At 43.9% G+C, this 27,941-nt stretch overlaps 1 protein-coding gene across 1 annotated transcript in view; it reads left to right on the top strand.

The window, feature by feature from the left end:
• The first annotated feature begins 157 nt into the window (after positions 1-157).
• Positions 158-27,941, top strand: part of NME7 (NME/NM23 family member 7) — a 116,758-nt gene continuing 88,974 nt past the window's right edge. Inside the window, exons 1-4 of the mRNA XM_070396899.1 lie at positions 158-243; positions 19,386-19,493; positions 20,436-20,602; positions 25,936-26,046. Coding sequence (XP_070253000.1) covers positions 241-243; positions 19,386-19,493; positions 20,436-20,602; positions 25,936-26,046 — 389 coding nt within the window. The 5' untranslated portion in view covers positions 158-240. The remainder of the gene's footprint in view (positions 244-19,385; positions 19,494-20,435; positions 20,603-25,935; positions 26,047-27,941) is intronic.

A 27,941-nucleotide genomic window follows, 5' to 3' on the forward strand; every position in this document is an offset into this window, starting at 1 on the left:
GAAACGGAAGTGATGACGCTGGAAAGACCCAGGCCACGGTGTCCTGGGCTGCGAACGTCGACTGGGTGGGCGGAGCTTTGGTTACTCCCAGCCAATAGGGACTAGGGAGAGGGGCAGCGGCCGCTACGCGGCGTCCTGCAGGGGCGGGGCTCCGTTGCCAGGGTAACCGGGCGTCGGTGTCGGAGCTGGTGTCTTCCTGTGGCAGTGCTACCGATTTCTTTGTGCTGAGCTCCTGAGACTATGGTGAGTGCCAGCCGAGGCCAGAGAACGGCTCCGGGGTCCTGGTGTCTCAGGGTCCCCGGTCCTGGGGCGGGTGCGCACTCGGGGCGTCCCCGGCCCTTGCACCTTCGCCCCGTCGTCTCTTTGGGGCTGCTGAGCCCCTAGACTAGTAATGCGACAGGAAGTGTAGGGTAAGACACTGACCCTGACAGCCTGAGGTGAAGCATCATTCCGGACAAACGCTTTAAATGTTTGCATGTTCCTCGTTGCATTCTTCAAGCTCTCGACTCCACCTCAGCGCGCTCCATCTCAGAGGATGCGGTGGTGTGCACGTGGCTGCTCCCGTCTCCCCATCTGAGTCTCCCCCCCACCCCCACCCCCAGAGGCGGAGCGCTGTCCGTCTGTCCGCAGGGGGTCCCAGGGCCACCTCGCAATGGTCCGCGGATTCCTGCTGGCTCCGCGCTTTTCCACGCGGGAGACGCGCTCGCCTGAGCCTCGCCCCCAGGAATTCTGAGTTAATAGGACCAAGGCTCGGGGTTTGCCTTTTTAAAAGCCTGCAGGTGATTTTAATCCAGTCATCTGTTTGAGAGCGCCGGGGTTCTACTTAACTCACGTAATTTCAAACCTTTTAAACATCTGTGGATAACGGACTGCAGGTGACAGTCTAACAGCCAATTTCTTCACCCTCATGGCCCAGCCTACACATTGATCTGTATTTCTGTCCACGATGCAGCCTGGTGTTTCCAGTTTAGAGAAATGTGCTGAAGGATAACACATCCATCTTTCCCTTAGATCTCATTCCCTCCCATTCATGACAAGACTTTTTGCTTTTCTATTTTTTCCAGTGATTTTAGCCTTTTCCTCTCCACTTCCTTCTCCTCAGTGTTAGAATCACATCTTTAGAAAATGAAATAAAACAAAAACACACCCTCCATTTTGTGCTTCTGTGCAGTTCTTCCGCTTATCTATCAGCAAACTGCGTGAAAGCGTCGAGTCTTTGCTTCCACTCCCGTACTTCCTGTCTAAAGGCTTAGTGACGCTTCTCTGGCTTAAGTTTCTAATGGCCTTGTTAGTGCTAAATCTGGGAATGACTCCTCAAAGTTCACTTCGGCTCCTGTGACCGAAACTCATGGTCATCCATTCCCTCTTTTTTTTTCCCCACTGGCTTAGCCTGCTTTTTCGATGCCATTCTCTGGGACTCGCTCCTTAATTAATTCACTCCTCAGTCTATGCATTTTCCGTGAGTGACTTCATGCACACACATGAGTTCTCCTAGTGAAGCGGTTCTCAACCTGTGGGCCGAGACCCCTTTGGCGGTCGAATGACCCTTTCACAGGGGTCCCTAAGACCATCCTGCATATCAGATATTTACATGACGATTCATAACAGTAGCAACATTACAGTTATGAAGTAGCAACGAAAATAATTTTATGGTTGGGTCACAACATGAGGAACTGTATTTAAAGGGCCAGAAGGTTGAGAACCACTGTCCTAGTGCCTGAGCTTCCATTCCCCAGTTTCGGTTCCATCTCAGACCTGCTGGGGCCTAACCTAGGTGTTTCCTGACCATCTCGACCTGGTTACCACAAAGGCCCCTCAGCCTCATTATGACCAAAACTGAACTTGGTCTCTTTTCTCCTGGATTCTCTTATTTCCCCAAGATAATGAATGGTAGCGACCACCATCTTGTCCCCTACACCAGGAACCAGGGCCAGCCTGCATTCCTTCCTCTCCCATGTCTCCCTGACCCAGCTGGTCAGCAATTCCTGTTTAGTTTAAGACAGCATTTCCTGCCGGGACTCTTGTAGCAGTGTCTTTAACCATCTGGTCTGACAATTCCCCAATGCATTATTTTCTCTGGCATGAGAAGGGATTTTCTAGAACCCAAATCTGCTGACGTTACCCACCTCTTTAAAACTCTAGACTCCCCATTCCCTAGGACAGTGGTCGGTAAACTGTGGCCCCTTGAGTGTGGCTCTTCCACAAAATACCACGTGCGGGTGCGCACGTACAGTGCGATTGAAACTTTGTGGCCCATGCGCAGAAGTCGGTATTTTGTGGAAGAGCCACACTCAAGGGGCCAAAGAGCTGCATGTGGCTTGAGAGCCGCGGTTTGATGACCACGGCCCTAGGGTATACAGTTCACAGTTACTGGGATGGCACACAAGGCCCTCCGTGATGAGCACTTCCCCGTCAGCCTCCTTTCCTGCTCCCCCTTTCCTGAATGTGCCTTTAGCCTCTTGCTTTCTAGCTCCTTGCCTTTCATTGAACTTTGACTTGTGAACTTGTTGCCCCTACTTTGCACGAGTGACCCCTTTGCTTGCCAAACTCCTGTGGGTCCTCCAGTCCCAGGTGAGGTGTCTCTTCTGTGATGCCTGACTTACCTACTCAAAGGAAGCTGATGCTTCACTCTTTTTGCTACCAGTTTACATAGTACACATCTCTGTTACGAGCACGTTAAAGTTGAAATTATTTGTGTATAGATTTGTCACCTTTACTAAGCTGTGAACTGTTAAAGGAATGGATCTTCATTTTGTTCACTGCTATTCCAGTGGTTCTCAACCTTCCTAATGCCACTACACTTTAATACAGTTCCTCATGTTGTGGTGACCCCCAACCATAAAATTATTTTCGTTGCTACTTCATAACTGTAATTTTGCTACTGTTATGAATCGTAATGTAAATATCTGATATGCTATATGTATTTTCTGATGGTCGTGACCCACAGGTTGAGAACCACTGGCTTAGACCATATTAGGCACTTAGATATTTGCTGAGTGAATCCTATCTAATAAAGAGGGAATATGCTAATTGACTGTCCCGCCCTCAAAGATGGCGGCACCCAGTCCCCTCAGCCCCGTCAGGTAGGCCTGGCTGCTCCGTGCACCTGCCTCCAGAGTCCCGCAGTCCCCCCAGCTGCTCAGGGCTGGTGCGAGGCACAGGCAAGCCTCGGATGGCGGCTGCGCAGCTGCCCAGGGCCACCCGAGGCTCAGGTAACCAGGGCCGGCCGAGGCTTGCACTGCTGGCAGTGGCAGCAGCAGAGGTGTGATGGGGGCGTCGCCTTCCCCTGATCGCCAGGTGGCCTCCTGCCCCTGAGGGCTCCCGGACTGTGAGAGGAGGCAGGCCGGGCTGAGGGACCCCCCCTCCAGTGCATGAATTTTCATGCACTGGGCCTCTAGTAAAAAAGAATGTGGTAAGTGATCTGAGGGCACTCTGAGGGTCCAGAGTACTTGGGGATATTGGAGGATGGTATCCTCACTTCTCAGAGTCAGAAAAATGGAGTCACTTTCAGCAGCGAGGGCTCAGTGTCCCGCACGATGGCACAGGGAGGTGGAGAGCGACATTTGTAGGGAACTGGTTTTTTTTGTCCCTGCCTTACATTTTGTTGTTCAGACTTCCCCTCACCCTCTGCCTTGGCTGGAGTTGTGTGTGTGGCTCCTTCCACTGGGTGGTCCATGAAGGCCCCTCTGAGGAAGGGGCTTCTGTCCTGAGGCCTGAATGAGGAAGTGCAGTGATCTGGGGAAAGGTTCCAGGCAGCACTAAGGAGATCACAGGCCCCAAGGCAGCATGTTTCAGGAACTGACCTACGGTTTAATGTAAAAAACAAACAAACAGAGTAGAAGTTAGGTGATGGCCGGCAGCAGTGGGGAAGCGTGGTAGAGAATGGCATGAGATGTGATTAGAGAGGTAGGCAGAGGACACTGTGAGTCCTACAACAGTGTTTCTAAAATTGTAGGTTGCATCCTAGCTGGTTTGCTCAGTGGTTAGAGGGTCAGCCTGTGGACTGAAGGGTCTGAGGTTCAATTCTGGTCAAGGGCATGTACCTCAGTTGTAGGCTCGATCCCTGGCCCCGTCTGAGTGCTTGTGGAAGGCAACCAATCAATACGTCTCTCTCACATTGGTATTTCTTTCTGTTTCTCCCCGCCCCTCTTCCACTCTCTCTAAAAATTAATAGAGAAAAAAATATTCTAAAGTGAGGATTAACAAAAAAATAAAAATAAAATAAAATTGTAGGTTGTATCCCATCATTCCTTCATGAAGTTGACTTGTGGTATGTAGCCAGCGTTAAAAAAGAAGACCGCATAAAATAGACATATTCATTGCACATAGTAAGGGTAACTTTGATGAAACTTTTATTTTAAATTTGTGTCTACTGGGTTCTGATGTAAAATATATTTAATGTTGTAAGTCACAATACACTAAGTTCAAGATATAGTGTACTGTGAATAATATATATACACTGAGTGCCTACAAACGTCAGGTGGTCATAATAATCTGGCCACTCGTGTGTGTGTGTGTGTGTGTGTGTGTGTGTGTGTATGTACATATATATATACTTTAAAAGGCAAAGTAGTTGAATTCTCAAGACATGCATATTTCTTATTCTCCCTTTGACCCTGGTGACAATTTCATGTGCGTGTGTGTGTATGGCAGGAAAGCTCTGAAATGAATGAAAACCTAAAAATGACTAGAGGAGAATTTTTAAGTTTCTTTCTGCATCCAGATCTCTCTTCCATGTCAGTTGTTATCAATCCTTTATAAGGAAAAATAGGCCTTTAGATGAAGAGAGAGAGAGAAATGGTGTCCTTTCCTGTGTTCAGTCTAGCCCAGTGATTCCAAAAGTGGGCGCTACCGCCCCCCGGTGGGCGCTGCAGCTATCCAGGGGGGCGGTGATGGCCACAGGTGCACATTTGGGGGCGATGAGTAACTGCTATTAAAATTTTTAAAAAATTAATTTCCAGGGGCTGAGTAATATTTTTTCTGGAAAGGGGGCAGTAGGCCAAATAAGTTTGGGAACCACTGGTCTAGCCACTGGCATCTCTATGGTCTCAGAGGCTGATGATCTCTCTATAAGCAGCCAACAATGGAGGCTTTAGCTCTGCTGGTGTGGCTTCTGACTGCTGTAGTTAAATTACCTGGTCAGCTTCCATCTGCACCTGGCTTGTTACCCTTGGAGCTTTCAGCACCAGAGCTGGGTTCTGCCTGCATATATTGTGTGGCTGGGCCTGGGGAGGAGGCCAGGGTGGGGACAGAAGAGATCTGAGAAGTGCACGGAACTTGGGAAGGACTTTGGATTTCATTCTAAATGCAGTGGGATGATGCATCTCATATGTTTTCCTGTTCCACCAAGACATCTTATTTTCCTTGGCTCTGCCTGATTTAAACTTCAGCCACATTAGTTGGTGCTTCTGTTCATTCTACCTGTAAACTTTGGAAGACATTTTTCTGTTCTGCTTTTGTCTTTGAAGATCAGTGGTTCCTAATTTCTCTCCTTATAATTGCCTTTTCACAATTTGCCCTTTTCTGGGCCTTTTGTTTCCATATCTCCTCCGAGGCATGGCAAGCAGAGCTGCACCTTGCAGGACGGTGGGTGTCAGTTCCTACACAGGCAGTGCGTGTTCTGCTGTGGCTTCTCCTAAGACCTTCCTCGGTGGTGCTGCAGCCTCAGGCAGAAGTAACTTGTTCCCCAGCACTTCCTATGACCCTTACGTCCACTTTCCTGCAAAAACTGCCTCACTTTCAAAAGCTGTTGACATTGTAAGATTTTCTATTAATTAGAAGTGAGAAACTGTAGCTATTAAAATGTACTGCTCAATCCAAGTTTATTTTATGATACTAGGTGCTTTGTCTAATTAAGTTGCTATTGTTCTCTCTCCTGACTCCTCTTATGTGCTGTGCCTTCTTCATATTGCTTTATTTCTAAAAATGTATTTCTATGTGTATGCATAAGGGTTGTCTAACATATGTAAATTTCAATTTCATCCTCTGTTTTCCATAGTTCTTATACAAGTTAAATAAACATATGTGCTATATGCATTTTATCTATATATCTATATATATAAAAGCCTAAGCGACCGGCCGACCAGCCAGTAGCTATGACATGTACTGACCACCAGATGGCAGATGCTCAATGCAGGAGTTGCCAAGCTGTGATGACTTGGCAGCTGTGGTTCTAGGGTGACGCACCCAGAACCAGAGAGGAGGGAGCCTGATTCTGGGGTGCGTCACCCGAGAACCGCCCTCTCGCAGTCTTGGACCCCTCGGGGATGTTGGAGAGCCAGTTTTGACCTGATCCCCATAGGCCAGGCCAGGTCTCTAGTATAGTATATATACAGTAATTATACTGAGTATATATGTAACGTGTAATATATATAAAACACATATAGCATGTACATATTTATACCTATATCAAATGTTTAACTTACTCTATTGTAGAAATATAGTAATTTTTGGAGATTTTGAAATATAGAAGTAAAAAAATATATAGTTAAATGAATCTGAAATATCACTGATTATATACAATCACTATTAATATTTTTGTGTAATACTCCAGTCACACATGCCTACATGCATATATATATATGTATACACATACATGTGTGTATCTTAAAACGTTTCTATTGTATACAGTATTTACAGATCTGTTTTTTAAACTTAATATACCCTAGTCATTGTTCAGATCAGTTTTAAGAACTATATTTTATTCTTTCATGTGCTCTTATTTAACCAATCCATTTATTAATTTGGTCTTTAACACCATAGTTAACATATTTTTGCAGATACATTTTTACACACATCTGTAATTATTTCCTTAGAATAAATTAGAAATGGAATAACTGAGTGAGAGGCCATGTGCATTTTTAAGGCTTTTTGATAGGCATTGCCAAATTACCCCAGAAAAGCCTTGCCAATTTGTACTCCACTAGCAGTCTGCCATTTCTCCTAAGCTCTAACCTGGAACCTCTATACATTTCATACATACATCAAACAATGGTTATGAACTTTTAATAAAATGTTACTAGTACCTTCCTTACCCCAGTGTGTTGAGAGAGAAAGATTACAAATACTGTGTGTTCTGTAGATGAAACGCACTGTTAATACTTACCTGTAATTACTATTTTACATGTTTAAAAGTTGTTAAAACTCAGAATTTATTGGCTCTATGTACTGAAGAAGATAGAGGCAGCCTTCCCCAGCTGTTACTCACAGACAGATGTTCGCGCCCCGTCTCGTCTGCCTGTTCTGCAGGGGCAGCCTGTCCCGCCACAGAGCGCCTGGTGCAGAGGTAGAAGCCGAGAGATCCAGCCCTTCTCCAGTCTCAGCCTCAACACTTGTTTACTGTGCGACCTGTCATCTTTCTGGGAAATTGTTTTCTCACTCATAAAATCACAATAACTGTTTCTGCTCACAGTACCTTAAAGCATGTTTGTGAGGATCATGTGAGATAATGTACATGAAAGAAATTTATAAACTGTAACATACTACACCTGTGAAATGCATTCTTTTCATGTTCACCAGAATGCTGCTTAATGAGAAATGGGAGGATATTAAAATCTAAAACGAGTTTTAGCAATAAATATTTGAGGTTAGTGGTGTTGTTGTCCAATATTTAAATTCTAATGTATTAAACTCCTTCTCTTTCAGTTTCTATTATAGTTCATTTTCCTGATGGAATAATAAAGGTCTGTGAAAAGGGAGAGAAGGAGGGGAGATGGCAGGAACAGTTCTTGAGACCTAAGCATGTCTGATCGTATATTTAACAAGTACTAGCTCTGAGACCCATGAATTTATACTCAGCTTAAATGGATTATCTGGGAGTCTTGAAATTTTATAATTTGGCGATTTGATTGTGAAAGTACAATGAGCCCATTCAGGCCTATCTGGTTCTTGCTACATAGGCCCAGAGATGCAACTTTGGGAACAAGGAAAAGTCCTCCATTTAGTGGCAAGTACAATCTACCATTTATGCTAAATTGTCTTGCTCTTTAAGAAACCTATTGAATTTTGTGCCTGGAGTAGGGAGATCAGTATCTATAGAGCAGAGAGGCAAAACTTCCAGGGAGACGAGGAATGCTCTGAAAGACAGCTGAAAGGAGGGGAGTTACTTCCCACTGAACTACTCCTGGTCGCTTTGGAGAAACCAGGTGTGGAGAACTATTTGTTCACCACCAGAGAAAACCTGGAATTCTAAATCAAAAACAGTAGAGTCTTTTATTATGAAACTCTAGACTCATTCATTCATTCAATGATTTTAAAGTCCCTCTTCTGTGTGGGGCACTGTCCGAGGCACCAGCTATATATAGCATATATAGCGTGAATGACTTGTTCTGCTGGTGTGGAGCTACAATTTCTGGGAGTAGGGAGTCACACAGTAAACAAACAGGTAATGTAATGTTAGCGTTGGTCAGTGTTAGGAAACAATTAAACAGGTTGTGCTGGAAGAGGGTGAAGAAACTAGAAGGAGAGCATGTAGTTGGGACATCTCGGCCCCTGCCTGTCCTCCTGCTGTCCCTGCTGTCACCCCTGCCCCTTCCCCAAGGCCCAAGTTTCCTAGGAAGGCAGTGCTGGTGGGTGCTGGGCCATCTGCTTTCAGATGCGCATTGCAGGGGAACTTACCTCCACCCTGCCTCCTGGCTTTCCCTGTGAGGGCTTCGCCCTCAGCTGAGGACAGTGAGCACCAGGAGGGCAGGGCTGATTTCTTAGGGTCCTTTGCACTCCCAGGCCTGGCCTCAGGAGGCCCTCGGTAACAGACAGCTTAAAAGACGAACTGAATTCACACAAAGAGCTGTCAGGAGACTGCCCCTGTGCATTACAGCTAAATTCTTGCTTACACCAAGAATACATCTGTAATCTTAAAGACAGGGTTAGGCTCAAAAGAGACTTAAATTTGGAAAATTTGCAAGGGCAAGTTAATGAAATTAATCCAAGGGTTAAAAAGCATTCTTTTAATAGAAAACCCTAAAGACTCCATCAGAAAATTATTAGACTTAATAAATGAATCCGGCATTGTAGCAGGACACAAAATTAACGCCAAGAAATCTATGGCATTTTTATACACCAATAGTGAACTTACAGAAAGAGAGATTTAAAAAACAATCCCATTTACCATTGCACCAAAAAAATTAAGATACCTAGGAATAAACTTTACTAAGGAGGTAAAAGACCTGTACTCAGAAAACTATAGGACACTGAAAAAAGAGATAGACTCGGAGACATAAACAGATGGAGGAACATACCGTGCTCGTGGATGGGTAGAATCAACATCATTAAAATGTTCATACTACCCAAAGCAATCTATAGATTCAATGCACTCCCCACTAAAATACAACAGCATATTTCACAGACCTAGAACGAACTCTCCAAAAATTCATCTGGAATAAAAAAAAGACCCCAAATAGCTGCAGCAATCCTGAGAAAGAAGAACAAAGTAGGAGGGATCTCAATACCAGATATCAAGCTGTGTAGAAAGCCACTGTTCTCAAAACTGCCTGGTACTGGCACAAGAACAGACATATAGATCAATGGAATAGAATAGAGAGCCCAGAAATCGACCCAAACCACTATGCTCAATTAATATTTGACAGAGGAGGCAAGAGCACACAATGAAGTCAAGACAGTCTCTTCAATAAATGGTGTTGGGAAAATTGGACAGATACATGCAAAAAAATTAAACTGGACCACCAACTTACACCATGCACAAAAATAAACTCAAAATGGATAAAGGACTTGAACATAATGCAGGAAACCATAAAAATCTTAGAGGAAACCACATGCAGCAAAATCTCAGACCTATGCCGAAGCAATTTCTTCACTGATACAGCTCCTAGGGCAATGGAAACTAAAGAGAAAGTAAACAAATGGGACTACATCAAAATAAAAAGCTTCTGCACAGCAAAAGAAACCATCAACAAAATAACAAGAAAGCCCACTGTATGGGAGAACATATTTGCCAATGATATCTCTGATAAGGGTTTAATCTCCAATATTTACAGGGAACTCATACAACTTAACAAAAGGAAGTTAAACAATCCAATAAAAAAAATGGACAATGCACCTAAATAGATACTTTTCAAAAGAGGACATAAGGAAAGCCAAGAGACATATGAAAACATGCTCAAAGTCACTAATCACCCGAGAAATGCAAATCAAAATAACAATGAGGTACCATCTCACACCTGTCAGAATGCCTATCATCAACAAATCAACAAATGACAAGTGCTGGTGAGGATGTGGAGAAAAAGGAACCTTCATGCACTGCTGGTGGGAATGCAGACTGGTGCAGCCACTGTGAAGAACAGTATGGAGTTTCCTCAAAAAACTAAAAATGGAACTCCCATTTGACCAAGTGATCTCACTTCTAGGAATATATTCCAAGAAACTAGAAACACTGCCGGAAGCCGGTCGACCCTTGCTGCTTGACACAGTCGCTGCAAGAAAGAAACATCTGCACAGCATATGTTTCAAGGGACCTGGCGTATATAGCATACTGTTCTTAATATGTTTGCTCCCCTTAGTGCTATGTGTTTTAACCAAGGTCACCTCTCTGAGAAAGGTTGTTTCCCCAGGTGGGGATTTTTCCCTGAAGTTAGGGAGGGGATAAAACCCCTTAACTAAGTGCCAGGCGGGTAGTTAATCACTTTAACTACAAACAATCACACTTAAGCTACATAATCTTTACTCCCTGGAATGGAGATAAGAAACGCCCTAACCTTTGCAATAGAAATTGACAGGATTAAAATCAACTGGTATAAATACAGATGTAACAAGACAAGAAAAACCAGAACTTGGCTGAAGATCCTGGACAGAACTTGGCTGGAGATCCTGGCTAGGCTGCTGATCAACTGAAGGCTGTCTCCGTGTCATTCCTTCTTTGCCGACTCTGTCCACACCTTTGGGGACCCCTGAACCTGCTGGTGTTGGACCCCAGCAAAACACCAATCAGAAAGGATATACGCACCCCTATGTTCATAGCAGCACAATTTATAATAGCTAAGATTTGGAAATGGCTGAAGCTCCCATCAGCAGATGAGTGGATTAAAAAAACTGGTACATCTACACAATGGAATACTACACTGCTGTAAAAAGGAAGGAACTCCGACCATTTGCAACAGCATGGATGGAGCTGGAGAGCATTATGCTAAGCAAAATAAGACAGTCAGAGAAAGATAAATATCACATGATCTCACTCATTTGTGGAATATAATGAACAGCATAAACTGATGAACAAAAACAGATCCAGAGACAGAGAAGCATCGATCAGATGCTCAAACCTCAGAGGAAAGGTAGGGGAGGGTGGGGGTAAGGGGGAGAGATCAACCAAAGGACTTGCATGCATGCATATAAGCCTAACCAATGGACACAGACACCAGGGCATGAGTGGGGGTGGGGGTGGGGGAGCAATGGGGGGATAAGGACACATATGTAATACCTTAATAAAGAAAAATAATAAAAAAAGCATTCTTTTACACATGCTTGCGCACACGCATACACACACACACACACACAGATTAAACCATTTGTTATGTCACGAGGAATATATTGAAATAGTTTTACAGGATTTTTTTTAAAGCCTTTTAACTGTTTAAAACCTTGCTGTGCAGCTTATTAAATGTTAGAAAGTAGGTGAAGAGCCTTCAGCTTCCATAAGAGCAGCTGTTTGAACCTGGTGATTTCTTCAGTGGCTAAAAACAGAAAACAGAAAAAGCTGTAACTGATGTAAACTTGCTTGGAACTTTGTTGTTGTTGTTGGGAGAAAGATAAACAAAAACAAAAACTCAGGTTAGGTCTTTTTTCATGCAAGGGATTAGAAAGAAAGGAAGTTGGTGACTGGAGAGGGATATATTAAAAACGAAAAGAAACTTATTGATTTATAAATCAGGATGGGAAATCTATTTTTCTTAATTGTTAACAATTTTCATTTATTGAGTGCCTACTTTATATTAAGTTTTTTCATAGAAAGAAAAGAACTTTTAAAAAACCAAAACAAAACCACTCAAATTTATGCTACGAGTAAGTGGCAGGGCCTGGCCTTGAACCTGTTTAGCCTGGAAGCCTGTGCTCCTTCTAATCTGCAATTGGCGGCAAGGTGTTTATTTTTTAGGAGTGACTTTCTTCTGCTTTTCTGTGGCTGTAGAGAGAAGTGAATACTGTTTACTCCCTTTTTGAAAACTGAATTTCTAGAGCATACGAGTGGCACAAATTTTCTTCAAAAATAATAATTCATATTTTGATACTCAATTAGGGCTTCTGCAAAATTATGATGATTTAATACATAATGACAGTGCCTAACATTGCAGGGGGGTGGGGCTGGTTGTAAAATGGTTGAGGCCTGGATGTGTTGAAACCCACATTGAACACTAGGTGGCACCCCTCCACCGTTGGACATTCTTTCAGGCTGGGTCCTTGATGGATTTGATTAGTTGCTTGTTACTTTTAATCACTCTGATGTGGCATATGAATTCCATTCACCTAGGAAGCACAGAGTACGCAGTAACACAGGCTGCTTCTCATACAGCCAAAGACACATGCTTTCCCCTTTCACAAATTGGAAAACTGAGGCCTAAACGATAAAGCCCTCCTTTGGGATTAAACGTGAAAATGTCTTCTTTAGAATTTTTTACTCAACTAAAATATCCTTTATCTTATTGAAAGAAAACCCCAAATGGTAAACTACTAAATTAAAATAACCCATGAATCACATGGGATGATATAGGCCAGTGATGGCGAACCTTTTGAGCTCGGCGTGTCAGCATTTTGAAAAACCCTAACTTAACTCTGGTGCCGTGTCACATATAGAAATTTTTTGATATTTGCAATCATAGTAAAACAAAGACTTATATTTTTGATATTTATTTTATATATTTAAATGCCATTTAACAAAGGAAAATCAACCAAAAAAATGAGTTCGCATGTCACCTCTGACACGCGTGTCATAGGTTCGCCATCACTGATATAGGCAAACGTATCCCAAACGGGCAGTCTCCTCCTGTGCAGCCCGCAGACGCTGTCTGCTCAGTACCTCTGACACCTGCTGACGCCAGGCTCCGCGCTCCCACACAGGAGCCGTGGTGCTTGGGCCACTTGAGTCTGCATTGCTGGACCACGCACACCTCGCTTTCTCCAAGGACTGCTGCTCAGAAATACTCAGATTCATTCCTTCTCTCGCTGGTTTCACACAACATTGTAACAGAGGCTCTAGGCCAGTGGTCAGCAAACTCATTAGTCAACAGAGCCAAATATCAACAGTACAACGATTGAAATTTCTTTTGAGAGCCAAATTTTTTAAACTTAAACTATATAGGTAGGTACATTATTATTAACTTAATTAGGGTACTCCTAAGGCTTAGGAAGAGCCCCACTCAAGGGGCCAAAGAGCCGCATGTGGCTTTCGAGCCGCAGTTTGCCGACCACGGCTCTAGGCACTGCAGTCAGGAAGGAAAAGGGGGCTGAAAGGTATCCAGACAGGATAGGAAGAAGTAAAACACTTTATTCACGGGCTATATCACCTTAAATGTAGAAAATTCTAAGGAATCTTCAAAACGAAAAAACAAAACTGTTATAACTAATGTGTTCAGCAAGGTTGCAGAATTTAAGATCAGTTGTATTCTATGTATGCTATGTATTACAATGAACAATCTGAAAAGGAAATTCGGAAATAATTCACAACAGTATCAAAAGAACGAATACTAGTACCTAGGAGTGTTTTTAGCAGAAGTGCAGGATCTACACTGAAAACTGCAGAGCGTTGCAGAGGAAAATCGAAGGTGTCCACAAATGGAGGCGCCGTTGCACTCAGGGATCGGCAGAACCAATACTGATAAAGCTGGCAGTTCTCTCCTCAGTGGTAAATACATTCAGGGCAGCCCCTATCAAAATCCCAGCAGATATCTTTGCAGAAATCGGGAAGCTGATCCTGCAATTGATATGGAACATCACCTCTGGCCACCAGGAAACAAGTCATAAAACTCCCGCCACGTCACTTCACCTGTTTGACCTTCTGTTTCCTCGTCATTCGTGCCCCTTTGATGCCTGAAGTTCTGTGAGAATCAAATACCAAGTACAGAAATATCAGGTGGCTAGGGTTGGTCTGGAAATACTTGTGTTTTCTTGAAGAGATCTAAAGCAGAGCTCAGCCTGGCTTTCAGAGGGAAGGTTCTCCCCCCCACCCCCACCCCTGGTGGGCAGCGTGTGGCATTGTGTTTTTTACGGGGCAGCAGATAGATTTAAGTTTACATAGTGATCTGCAGAAGCCTAGGAGGAAGAATTTTCAAGAGACCTACAGGACCCATGCTGGAAAATATTTAGAAAGCCCTTTCTTCCCTGAACCTGGATGTGTGCCTTGTAAAATGATTCCACTTATCTAGGGAAAGGGATCTTTTCGGGCTCTTTTTGCGCGTTAGTTAAATTGAGAGTGCATACCTGAGCGTCACAGTTGGGGACCCACCTGAGCTTGTGTTCTGTTTACCCGGCATTGGCTTTTTTTTCTGTTAAAGATCAACAGGGACACCTCTGACTTATGCCATGTTATCTCTGATGACTCTTTTTTTTAAAGAAAATACTATCTTGGCCTGTCTCAGTTGGTTGAATGTCAATCTATGAACTAGGAGGTCACGTTTCAATTCCCAGTCAGGGCACATGCCTGGATTGTGGGCTCAATCCCCAGTGTGGAGCATGCAGGAGGCAGCCGGTCAATGATTCCTTCTCATCATTGATATTTCTACTCTTTCTCCTTCTCCCCTCCTCTCTGAAATCAATTTTAAAAAATACCATCTTGGAAATGTGTGGACTCCCAATGTGGAACATCATATTTTCACAAAGGGAGAAGACATCTGGCCTTAAACTGTAAATTTTAAAAAGATAAAAATGATTGCAATAGCCCTAGTCAGTTTGTCTCAGTGGATAGAGTGTTGGTCTGTGGACTGAAGGGTTCTGGGTTCGATTCTGGTCAAGGGCATGTACCTTGGTTGCAGGCTCCTGGTCCTGGTCAAGGGCATGTACCTTGGTTGCAGGCTCCTGGCCCTGGTCAAGGGCATGTGGGAAGCAACCAATTCATGTGTCTCTCTCACATCCGTGTTTCTCTATGTCTCTCCCCCTCCCTTCCACTCTCTCTAAAAATCAATGGAAAAAATATCCTTGGGTGAGGATAAAAAAAAGCGGGGGGGGGGGGGGGGGTTGCAACAGTTTTATTTAGTTCTTAAAAAATTTAAGTGGAATGGGATAATTCACTAAGTTTAATAATTCACCTGCCCTTTCCTCTTACGCAATATGTTTGTTGGACTTGGTGAGAAACGCTAAGCTAGAACTCCACACGAAGGCCCTTTTCCCAGGAGCTCACCCTCTGCTTGCTTTTCAAGGTGGGTTCACGAGGGAGCAATAGCCTGAGAACAATCGAGACAGGTTCACACCGGTTCTGAGTTAATATTTGACACAATCCAATGTGCGGGAAATACTTGGTCCTTGAAAGAAGCCCAGGAGGAAGACTATTTGGTGAAGGTTTAGTACCAGCAAGTTAACACTTGAAGCCGAGCCCGGTGGTAAGGGGAACATAGAAACATTTGGGCTGTTGTCTTTTCGTTTCATTGTACTTACCACCGTGGCCCCGAAGTGAAGCACTAGGAATTGCTCTGTGTATTTGCCTACTGTGTCAGGTGAGAGACCTTTAATGGTCTGCTGTGGCCTCAGAACGTTCAAGGCCAGGTGAAGGTTTTTCTTGGGAAACCATGTTCCCGCAGTCGTCACTGGGAGCAGCAGGGTTTCTTGCACACTGGGTTTCTATTATACTGTCATTCGGGGTGGAAGCCTGCTGAAATGTCTACTCCATCATCTATATAGTTTACTCCAGAGTGTCTGTGAAGTCACACTGAAACAGGTAATTGGCTTAAGATCAATTGAGACCATTTACTAATGCTTAATCATGCAAATTCTGAAAGTCAGATTTCTGGTTAGTTCCAGACTCTTCTCCGGAGGTGGTATTTGAATCTGTTTCGGTGCGACTTGGGCAAGGGAGCACTTCCGTAGGAACAAAACTGTCTTGCTGCCTGTTGTGAGGGCGTTTTTCCTGAAATACAGCATCATAGAGTGCCATGCACACTGTTCAGCGCAGGGATAGGAGGACAAGTCTGACAGTGGGGCCCGATTGTCATTGTTGCCGTGTGGCTTTTTAAGATCTGCTCTCGCAGGAGATTAAGTTGAAGGGTCTCACTTCAGGTTCTGGACACCCAGCAAGCAGAGCAGCCTGTGAGACTCCTGGCCCCGTTCCCTCAGCGCCCTCCCCACCCTCAGGAGGGTGGTTAGGAGCATGGGGTCTGGCATCAAGCCGTCCGGGTTCACCTGTGTATAAGCGATGTCAGCTTGGACATGTGTTTCAACTTATCTGAGCCTCAGTGTCATCATCTTTAAAAGGACATAATATCATCTCTCTCATAATGTTGTCGTATACAATACATAAGGTTTAGAACTGTGTACTTAGCCCATAGCAAGTACCTAATGGAAGGTGCGAGCTCTACACTGTTACTGTTCTTGCAATATTGACCTGTAATGATTTCCCTACATATTTGGGTTTTATACCATTGACCTCCTTCAAGTCAGGAATTGTTTCTTGGAATTTAAACAATGTACCACAAAACTTGACACCAGATAAACAGTTGATAAATATTTTGGGAACGAATAAGTCAGTGCATGAATGGGCTGTCTGATCATCTGTGGTCTCTTCCCCCCCGGCCCCCTTTATTGTTGTGGTAAAATACACAACATAAAATTCACCATCTTAACCACTGTAAGTGTACAATTCAGTGGTACTGAATATACTCTCAATATTGTGCAACCACACCACCACCCATCTCCATTGCTCTTTCATCTTAAAACACTGAAACTCTATAACCAGTGAAAAAAAAATACCCTGCAAATTAATAGAGGTGAAATAAAGACATTTCCAGGCCAACATCCACTCTGTCTTTGAACCACACCACCACGTCATATTACTGTGGCCTCTGCATCTTTTCTCTGCCACGGACACCCTTCCGTTCCATGAACTGATTTCCTTCTCTAGGAATCATGTACCGACTCTGAGTGACCTGGTAGGACACATCTTAAATGCAATTGCCAGAAACTTACAAAAGGGCTCCCATGACCTTCTACAACTCTCCAATGGCTCCTGCTCTTTCCACTGTTAGTGATCCCCTCCGATTTCTATTGGTCTCGGTCTCCGTAGTGCTCAGCGGCACCTGGTAGACAGCCGCCCTCTCTCACAGCCGCCCTCTCTCACAGCCGCCCTCTCTCACAGACGCTCTCTCACTGACTCCCTCACGGTTGCTCTCTGCCTGATAGGACTCTTGGTTTCTTGGTTTGTTTTCGGTTGCTGGTTTGTACCCCACTTTTCTAGTTCTTGGGAGATACCATGGGTTTGCTAGAAGCTACTTTGTCAGCCAGAAACAATAGTTCTCATAAACAGTTTATTCTTCATATTAATACTGTTTTATGGGTAGTGTATTGTGCAGAATTCGACTACCTGCCTCAGAATTAGGGTGCCATTGCCAGTTTAGTGGGTAGGCTGCCTGGACCAGTGGAGGTGCCAGGGGCCCTGGGCTTCCATTGGCCTGACCACCCTGCCCTTCACCTTCCGTTTTCCGGTAGATGTGCCTCCTCGCTTCCATTTTGTAGTGTTCTGTATTTATTTTAGCGTGAAGGCACTAGTTCAATCAAGTCTTTGAGTGGATGAATATTTTAATATAGATAGTAAAAATATAATAAGCTACTAATATTCAAATTTCATATTAAAAGAGTGCAATAATAGAAGGCACAGTGAAACCTAAGCTTTAAAAATCTGTATTTATAAGAATCAAGAAAAAATGTCTGATAAAAAGCTATTACAAATATCATGGTTTGTCTTTTATTTTACCTTTATTTCATCTTGACTAATAAGCATTGGTTAGCCGGGTCGGTGTGGCTCAGTGGTTGAGCATCGACTCATGAACCAGGAGGTCATTGTTCAATTCCCGATCAGGGTCAGGGCACATGACTGGGTTTCGGGCTCGATCCCAGGTAGGGGGCATGCAGGAGGCAACCAATCAGTGTTTTTCATCATTGAAGTTTCTATCTCTTTCATCCTCTCCCTTCCTCTCTGAAATCAAGAAAAAATAAATATTTTTAAAAAGCATTGTTTAAATGTATCATTTATGGTTGATTGTGGGGAAAATGAAATAATGTGTTAAAAACTATCTACATTATAGTTTTGAGTATAATCATAAACATAACTATTAGAATATAAGTGTATTATTAACGTAATTCACATTTATAAGTGAATTATCAACATCCTTATACCTTAACCTGAGAATCAGACATTAAATCCAGAATTAGCAGCAATACTCCCAGATTCCTTTTTTCATCCCTCTTCACTTTGCTATTGTAATGAAAGGCTCTGGGGCTAAGATATGTTTAATAATGTGTTTGATGGGAAAGAACTGCTACATAGTCCAGGAGGGAGGGCCCATCTTAGACTTGTGTTTTCATCTTATCCTCTGTGTTAACTGTAAGAATGCCCCTGGCAGACCTCCAACTAGAAGGAACTTGAATGACCAGGGGCCCCTGCCACTGTCCTCTGTGATCGGGGCTGCTCTGCAGGTAGGGCCCGGGAGGAGCAGGGATGCCCTGGGAGGCAGGAACCACTCTGCAGGCCGACTGGCTCGAGCACTTTCTCTCTGGTGGTTGTGCTGAGCCTTCCCCAGACTGCCAGCAATCCAGGAGGATCCCACCGAGCCCCCCACTCTGTCCTCCACTCAGGAGGGGGGCAGCCGATCAATGATTCTCTTTCATCATTGATGAGTCTCTCTCTCTCTCACTCTCCCTTTCTGAAATCAATAAAAAAATATATTTTTAAAAACAAAATAAAAAGATACTATCAGGTGAAATTACTAAGGAGAGACAGGGTATTTCCTATCATTTTCATGGCAATAATATGCTATTACTGTTAGATATTTAAATTTAGGAAAGTTAAAACTTTAATTGAGAGCTAATCACTCAGAATTTTTTTTTTCACGGCAGTTTATTGATTGTCTGTGTAAACTTGCTTTCGGCAGGGCTGAATTATTACAGTTCTAAAAAGTGTTTTAAACATGGTTGATTTACTCAGGAAGACTGGATGGCTGTGAGGTATCAAGCAGTTCTTAAGCCATGTTCAAGATATCTAAGGATATTTAATAAATTAGAGGTGCATATCTGAGGGTGTGTTGATAAATGACATATTGTAGAAAAGCAGAATAATTCGATATAATAGGTATAACAGATGGTTTGTTGTACATATTTGGTAACTCTTGCTTTCAATGTATATGATTTCTACAAGAGTGCCTATATTATATAGATTAGTGATGAAATCTTCCTTTTTCTTGCAGAATCAGAGTGAAAGATTCGTTTTCATCACAGAGTGGTACGATCCAAACGCTTCGCTTTTTCGACGGTATGAGCTTTTGTATTACCCAGGGGACGGATCTGTTGAAATGGTAAATGAGCCTTTCTTTGCTTGGAAGTGGGCAAGGGAGCCAGGGTGGGGTAGGGAAAGGAACGGGCTTGCCTTTTAGATAGTGTATCCAAAATACTTTTACCTGTACATTTTTAATGGGGATTCTTTACTGTTATTATAATTCCAGTTTATTTTTAAATGTCAAAAAATAGGAATGAACATCTTTTTGGTTAGAGAACTGAGTGGAGTTATCCATGTTTTGGATGAAGTGATAGCAAGTAGCTCTAGGGCAGTGATGGCGAACCTATGACACGCATGTCAGAGGTGACACGCGAACTCATTTTTTTTGGTTGATTTTTCTTTGTTAAATGGCATTTAAATATATAAAATAAATATCAAAAATATAAATCTTTGTTTTACTATGGTTGCAAAGATCAAAAAATTTCTACATGTGACACGGCACCAGAGTTAAGTTAGGGTTTTTCAAAATGCTGGCACGCCGAGCTCAAAAGGTTCGCCATCACTGGTCTAGGGAAAGCTGGTCATGGTCACAAATACGCCCCCATTATTGAAAGCTGTCATCTCTGCACCAGGCCCGACTGAAGAAGGTCGAGCTGAGGTCCCTTCCTTGGCAGCCCCTTTGACGGGCGACTCCCTTTGGCATTGGAGGTTTGTTTAGGAGAGAAAGCAGGCATTGGAGTTTCTCTGGGATGTCAGAGGTAGTGGCTTGCTGAGCTGATTCGGCAGTAAACCCATCTTTACAGTCAGGGTTTTCTTAAAGTAGTACGGTTGTAAGGAGAATTTCTTATGCTATTACCAGAGTAGACTCTGAAATACAGAAGTTATAAAAGAAATTACAGTCTGCATTTGTAGCGAAGTGAAGCAGAATGTAGCCTGTGTTTAATAAAGTAGCAGGAAGGGCTCTTCCTAATCTCGGAGAAGACGAACATTCCCTCTGATCGCTGATGTCGTTCGGCTCTAGCATGACGTGAAGAACCGCCGCACCTTCCTGAAGCGGACCAGGTATGACGGCCTCCACCTGGAAGATCTGTTCATCGGCAACAAGGTGAACGTCTTCTCCCGGCAGCTGGTGCTGATTGATTACGGGGACCAGTACACAGCTCGCCAGCTGGGCAGCAGGAAAGAAAAGTAAGGGAACCGTGCGATCATCTTTTCTTTTCATTCAGTAAATGTTGACTGGGGACCACACTTTGTGGTGGTTTTATTTTTGTTTTTGTATTTTCCTATCTTGTTTTTACAGTGTAGACATTTTCCAGTGATCCCGTTCAGTGTTGAGACACTTTAGGATTCTATGGACCGGATTCTGTGATTTCCTCTCCCCTGGCTACCAGGGTGATGCCCATAGTCGTAGGCAGTGATTCTTTTCTGCAGGAAAGAAAATACAAACTTTCTCCACCCTCAGCAATCATAGTAGCATACGTCCAACTGGAAACAGAACATTGGAATAGAAAAGGTTTTGGTGTATGGGATAAGCATGGCTTATCGGGGAAAAGTAGTACCTTCAGCTCTAGACCAGTGGCTCTCAACCTTGGCTGCACATTAGAATCACCTGGGAATCTTTTTAAAATCCTGATTTCTGGGCCTCATCCTCCGGAAATTGTTTCTTTGTTATGGGGTGGGGCCACAACATTACAGTGGGGCCTTGACTTACGAGTTTAATTAGTTCCGAGACCGAGCTCGTTAACTCAAATTACTCTATCAACTCAATGCAAAAAATCGGGCGAGAGACAGCTGGTATCTCAAAAAACTCGTTAGTCGGGACACTCGTAAGTCAAGGCCCCACTGTAGTAACAAAGAAACAGAATTTCCGGAGGATGAGGCCCAGAAATCAGGATTTTAAAAAGATTCCCAGGTGATTCTAATGTGCAGCCAGGGTTGAGAACCACTGCTCTAGACTTTCATTGGTAGATAAGTACATGTACATTTAAATATGTTGTGTTATTGGTATTTTTGTACATATTTCTACCATTTTACTCCTCTTTTCTTCTTTAGTTGAGATCTAGGTTAGTGTCTATCAGGTCAAATTTGTGATTGTGGTGTTCACACCTTTCACATAGTCACGAATTTTTCCCCAGCTAATTCTATCAATTACCAAAGTTCTGTCAAAATGCCCCACTATACTTGTCATCTGTCTACTTTTCCTCATAGTTATATTCATCTTTATGTTGTAATTTTGAGGGTATGTCACTAGGTTTATAAATCGTTAAATCTTCTTGGAAAATTGAACTTTTGCTATTATGAAGAGATGGGCCTTATCTCCAGCGATGGACTTAGCCTTGAAGTCTCCCTGGTGATGCAGTAGCTGCCCTGGCTTTCCTCAAATGATGTTTGCGTGGTCTGCCTTCTTTCATCCTTTTGTAAATTTAATTAATTAACTAATTAATTAATTTATTTATTATTTTAATCCTCACCTGAGGATATTTTTTCCATTGATCTTTAGAGAGAAAGTGGAAGGGAAGAGGGAAGGGTGAGAGAGAGGGAGAGAGCAAGCAAGAGAGAAACACTGATGCAAGACACACCGATAGGTTGCCTCCCACATGTGCCCCCACTGGGGATGATTGCCATGTGTGTATGTGTGTGGGATACATGTGTGTTGTATGTTGTTATGTGAAGTAGTTGAGATACAGGGTGAAGTGAAGTTCCTTCTGGGAGGGACTGTTGCCAGGAGGCATTGTAGCAACCTGGAGGACCGCCGAGTTCACAGTTGGAAGTTCCCAGACCACCTGGGTGAGGGGACTTGTGCTGCCAGACCATTCCAGCCCTTCTACCTGTTCACCCTCAGAGTAGAGCCGCCCGTCCTCCCCCCCCCCCCCCCCCCCCGCCCCAGATTACTGCAGAGCATCCTCTGTGGGGTCTGCTCCCTTCCCCCAGGGACCTGGGAGTTTAAAGTTCAGATCCGCCCAGCAGGCGGTGCTGCCAAGTTAATGCAACTTTCATTCCCATTTTTCTGAGTCCCATTTTTCTTTCATTTTTGTAGCAATAATTGTTTAATACTCAGTCAGTTTATCTTTGCTTTAGAAAAATACTTTGTCCTTATTTTTAGTTTTCCATGGAAGGATGGCTCTGAATAGCTTTGCATTGCTGTGCGTGGAAAGCTCGGGCTCTGCCCTCCGTTTCAAACCACAGCTGTCTCACGAGACGTCTCCTTCCCCCTGGGCAAGCACACACTCCAAACAAAACTTACAAGAAACCGTAATTGGGCCTAGGGTTGCTGTTTTAGGATGGGTTCTTCGTGCTTAGGGAGAGGATGAGTACCTTTGGAAATGCTCACGTAAACGAATGCGGTTAAAGTTGACACCGGCGTTCCTGCAGGTGGGCAGCATCCAGGATGTCCATGGGAAAGTGTGCGATTGGCCATCTTCATCGCGTCCATACTTGCAGTTTCCATTCTGAGCCTGAAGGTGTAGGAAGAACATACTTTCTACATGACTGTGAGAATTATCGCTTTTCAGAAACCCCTACCTGCCTGAATCTTGTGAAGGCTGGCCAAACTTTTTCAACTCGCCACTGCTAAGAAGTTTTTATGTCAAAGGACAGTTTTCATCTTTCTTGGTTTTCTTCTAAGAGCATGTCATGCTGTGTGCTGCAGAGCTTGCCTCAGAGCAGGTGAGGGGAAGGTCATTACGGTGATGCCCCAGGGAGCCACCCTTCCAGGCTGGCTGTCCCTCTCACCTTGACTCTGGGCTTCACTGTGTGTCTAGCATTGGCCAAAGAGACAGCAGCAAGTGTGCTCAAGGGGATGCTTGCTAAGTGCAGGTACACGGGACACGGCAGCTGTGCACGAAGGAGCCCGGCCTGGCCTCCTTAAGGATGAAGGGCTACAAGGAAGGAGAAGCCTCGCCCCCAGCGAGCCCCCAGCCAGACGTAGCTGCGCGAGCAACCCCAGGTGAAACCACTGCCCAGCCAACCCACAGGATCCTGAGGAAGGGGTTTAAGCCGCTGCATTTGGGGTGGTCCTCCTACAGCCGAAGAAAGCAAGGCACTGTTCATACTGGTGCCATCTTCACTCTTAAATGACGCACATGATTGCTGATGCCCGTCTTATTTTCCCTCCAAAGTACATTTTAATTGTCATCTACGGAACAGTTAAGTAGAAAATATATGACTGGGGTTTAGAGTTATAATTGCAGTAAGCAACCCTTTGTCTCCTGTGGGCATTGAAAGAAAAATCAGACTGCATCTTAAACTAAGTCCTGTCCGTTTCGTGTTTTTCATGTTGCTTCTTGTTCGCAGAAGCCGATGAGTGCTGATGTGTCTGTGTTTCAAGAGCTGTGGTTCTCCTAGAGTTCAGCATAGACAGTTGATGGGTTTGGCTTATCATATTTAAATAATGTGAGCTAAAAAGGGACTCATTTTCATTGTGTTCAATGAAGCCATATGATATAAAATACTGTAGGAGACTCATCTGCTTCAAAACAAAGAAGAAAGATAGTCTGGTGCTGCTGGTACTGAACAGACCAAGATGAATAATTTGTTTTTCAAAAGTTTTAACCTCCAGCCATAAGTTACATCCAGCTGTAAGACTGTTTGAATCATGGGAGTCTCAGCCAAGGGCGTCTCATTGGAGAAAAAAAGCCCAACCAATCTCCATTTGTGGATCTGTGAGTTAATGTCGTGTCGTACAACTGAAAATAAAGTGGAAGTGGCTGCTGTTCTTGACCATAATCTTGTGTCATATACACTGAGTGACTCCCACTGCTCTGATTTTCATCTTGCATTTGTAATTATTTCCAAATCAATGTATAGCGTCCATGTTAAAGCCAATGAGACCAGAAATCAAGCTGGCAATAGGAGCCTTCAGGGTGTTGTGAGGATGTTCCTTTTAACAACATTAAGCGTGACAGCATCTGTGGTGCGGGAAAAGTGCAGACTGGGAATGTCGTCAGGTGGGTGTTTTGTTCTGAAGATGCCACTGACCAGTTTTGAGATCTTAGCCAAGTCGCCTTCCTGGGCCCAGTTTTCTCATTAGTAAAATGAGGGCACCCAGATGATCTCCATCGTCAAATATCCATTAGTCCTGCGGCTTCGGAGGGGAGTGCATTGCTTGGGGTAGCCTTGGAGGAGAGAGATTTTAAAAGTTAGGGTGGGCCTGGCCGGCATGGCTCAGTGGTTGAACATCGATCTATGAACCAGGAGGTCACAGTTCAGTTCCCAGTCAGGGCACATGCCCGGGTTGTAGGCTCAATCCCCAGTAGGGGGCGTGCAGGAGGCAGCCTATCAATGATTCTCTGATCATTGATGTTTCTCTCTCTCTCTTCCTTTCCCTTTCTCTCTGAAATCAATAAAAATATATTTAAAAATAAAAGTTAGGGTAGCGTTTGTTAACCATGTTCATCACCAAGTGTGAAGGCGTTGGTCTTTGTGCATCACTCATGCTGTGAATATGAATGTGAATAATATGTAATTATTATTAGAAGAATTTATAATTATTTCCAATCAATGGATAGCATACATGTTAAAGACAATGAGACCAGAAATCAAGCTGAGAATATATTTAATACAACATTTTAGAAAATTTTTTTCTTTCATAAAACGTGTTCTAAGAAGTAGAACTTTTTAAAAAGCGTTTTCCAATTTTGGCACATTAAAATGACAATTTTAACATATTTTCTCCTAAGCTAATATTATTATTATTGTTATATTGTGTACCTTACTTTAGTTTTCTTGGGGGGAAAAATAGTTACCTTAATTTGCAGAAGTTTTTAAGAGACTTTCAGTGCACTTCTTTTACAATTTACTAGAGGCCCGGTGCATGAAATTTGTGCACAGGGTTTGTGGGAGGACGGCAGTGTGTGTGTCCCTCAGCCCAGCCTGGGCCCTCTCCAATCTGGGACCCCTTGAGGGATGTCCAACTTCCCTGTGGGATTGGGCTTAACGGGAAGTTGGATATCTCTCTCACAATCCGGGACCGCTAGCTCCTAACTTCCCACCTGCCTACCTGCTTGATTGCCCCCTAACCACTCCCCTGCCAGCCTAATCAATGCCCAACTGCTCCGCTGCCAGCCCGATTGCCCCCAAATGCCCTCCCCTGCCAGCCCGATTGCCCCCAACTGCCCTCCCCTGCTGGCCTGATTGCCCCCAACTACCCTCCCCTGCCAGCCCGATTGCCCCCAACTGCCCTCTCCTGCCACCCGATTGCCCCCAACTGCCCTCCCCTGCTGGCCCAATGGCTCCCAACTGTCCTCCCCTGCCAGCCTGATTGCCCCCAACTGCCCTCCCCTGCCGGCCCGATTGCCCCCAACTGCCCTCCCCTGCCAGCCTGATTGCCCCCAACTGCCCTCCCCTGCCAGCCATCTTGTGTTCACATGGGGCGACCATCTTGTGTGTTGGGGTGATGGCCAATTTGCATATTACCTCTTTATTAGATAGGATTGTGATGTTTGAGTAGGGAGACAACCACTGTGTGGGAATTAAAAGTAGAATCTGCTGAGCTACTTTCAAACTTCTTTCTTTCTTTGCAGAACTTTAGCCCTGATTAAGCCAGATGCCGTTTCAAAAGCTGGAGAAATAATTGAAATAATAAACAAAGCTGGATTTACTATCACCAAACTCAAAATGATGATGCTTTCAAGGTAATTTGTTGATAATTTTTAGTTATGCAATGTCCAGTTCCCTTTTTTTAAAAAAAATCATCTTTTATCATTCATCTCGTTGAAAATTTTAAAATCTCACACTGAATGACAAATAGAATAGTTATCTAATTAGAATGAAAAAACACAAGGCAGCTGATGAGCAGTAGCTGTCAGATCCTCCTGCCTCATTCCCTGTGTGTTGTCTTGCACAGCCCCATCTGCTGTTATAATTCACTGTGTGTTCACTGTGATCTCTTAACACATCAGTAGAACACTGTATAGAAATGAAAGAAGGAGAAATGAATGTTGCATTATTCCCATTGACATGGGAGTGTTATTGGTGAGATTTTTAAAAGTGATGCATTTGGAAATGTTTGTATTTAGCTCCACCCAACCAACATATATGTAATTGGGAAATATACCTGTTTACTCTTCCATTCTGTCTGAGCAGGTGTTTTCTAAGTTGCTTCGTGAAAACAAGACTTTCCTATCGCAGGGGCATTATTGTGGCTGGTAGGCGAGACTGGGTCTGTTACTCCACTAGTTTTGTGTGTTCAGGGTCGGGTCTCTTCTCACTGCTATTTTGATATCTAGCCCACCAGACAGTTGCTTTTCTGTCTGTGTGTACAGGGACATGGCTAGCAGCAGCTATTCAACATTGCATTCCCAGGAAACCGTTACAAAACACCCTCAATTTAACCCCAACAATGACAGATGTTTAATTTGTGTTTTTTCCCCTATGTGAGATCTCCCAGTTCCCTATTTACTAGGAAGGCAGGAGGCTTTTATTTCAGAGCAGAGTCTAGAGCTAGTTTTCTTGTAACTGTGCCGCTAACCAGGTGTGTGACTGTGAACAATTGAGTTCTGTGCTTCAGTGTCTTCATCTGTGAAATGTAGGTCATCATAGCACCTGTGCCAGAAAGTTCCTATAGGACCGACATGAGTTTACTGTATGTCAGGTGCTTTGAGAAACCCTGGCCCATCGTAGGTGTGCCTCTGTGTTAGCTGTTACTAGTAGTAGCATTAGTACTAGTGATATCATTATTATTTCGTGGAAACCAAGGTCATGACCCTTTATAAGTGGTCCCATTTGCCCCATTTCTGTAGGTACTGAGACGCTTGCCTTCTAGCAGGCAATGGACTGGATTATGGAGATGCATTTCCATAGTTTCAGGGAGATGGAACATTTTTTTATGTCGCCACACTTCCAGTGCCTGGTACTTGGGCATCAAACTTCCCATGCTAGAGATGCCCAAGAAAACTTCTTCTTGTTCATGCCATCTCACGCATGTCTATTAACACTACTGTTGAGTCTTGGCCTTTACCCAACTCAGAAGCTAATGAGGTAGACTGTTACTCTTTCATGGGTGCTGCAGAAGGCAGGAGACGTCTGGGTCAAAGACAGAGGACCTTGTTGTGGCACAGCAAGCAGCACGGACGTCATGTTTGTGTTGGTTCCTCTTGCCTCCTCCAGGGCCATGGAAATAATGTGATATGGGCCCTGGTGGGTGTTGTATGCACAATTGATTGCATTGCAGTGTGGAGCATTGAACTTGGGTTACCACTGTTTCATCAGAAGCAGTAAACAAGCCTGCTCTTTGTACTGAAGAGAGACATGACCTCATCCCTCAAGGATAATCACCATGAACAGGACTCTGAGAAGTGGTGGGATAAAGAGCAGTCAGGGCCTCGCATTCCTAGCTTATCCAGTGAGACATGCTAGGTGCACCAGAGACCCATGGGAGGATCTGCCAATACTTCAGTCTTCTCTGAACTTACTGGCTCCAGTGTCAGTCCCTCCATTAGCATAGTATCTTAAAGGCAGCAGCCGAGTTTCATACTACTTGGTCTTTCTAGTTCTTGGATCAAGGCTTCAGTCGAGGTAGGCACTCAGT

This window comes from Myotis yumanensis, unplaced genomic scaffold, assembly GCF_028538775.1.
Source record: "Myotis yumanensis isolate MYYU_CA2020_CCGP unplaced genomic scaffold, mMyoYum1.0.hap1 SCAF_17, whole genome shotgun sequence".
Lineage (NCBI taxonomy): Eukaryota > Metazoa > Chordata > Mammalia > Chiroptera > Vespertilionidae > Myotis > Myotis yumanensis.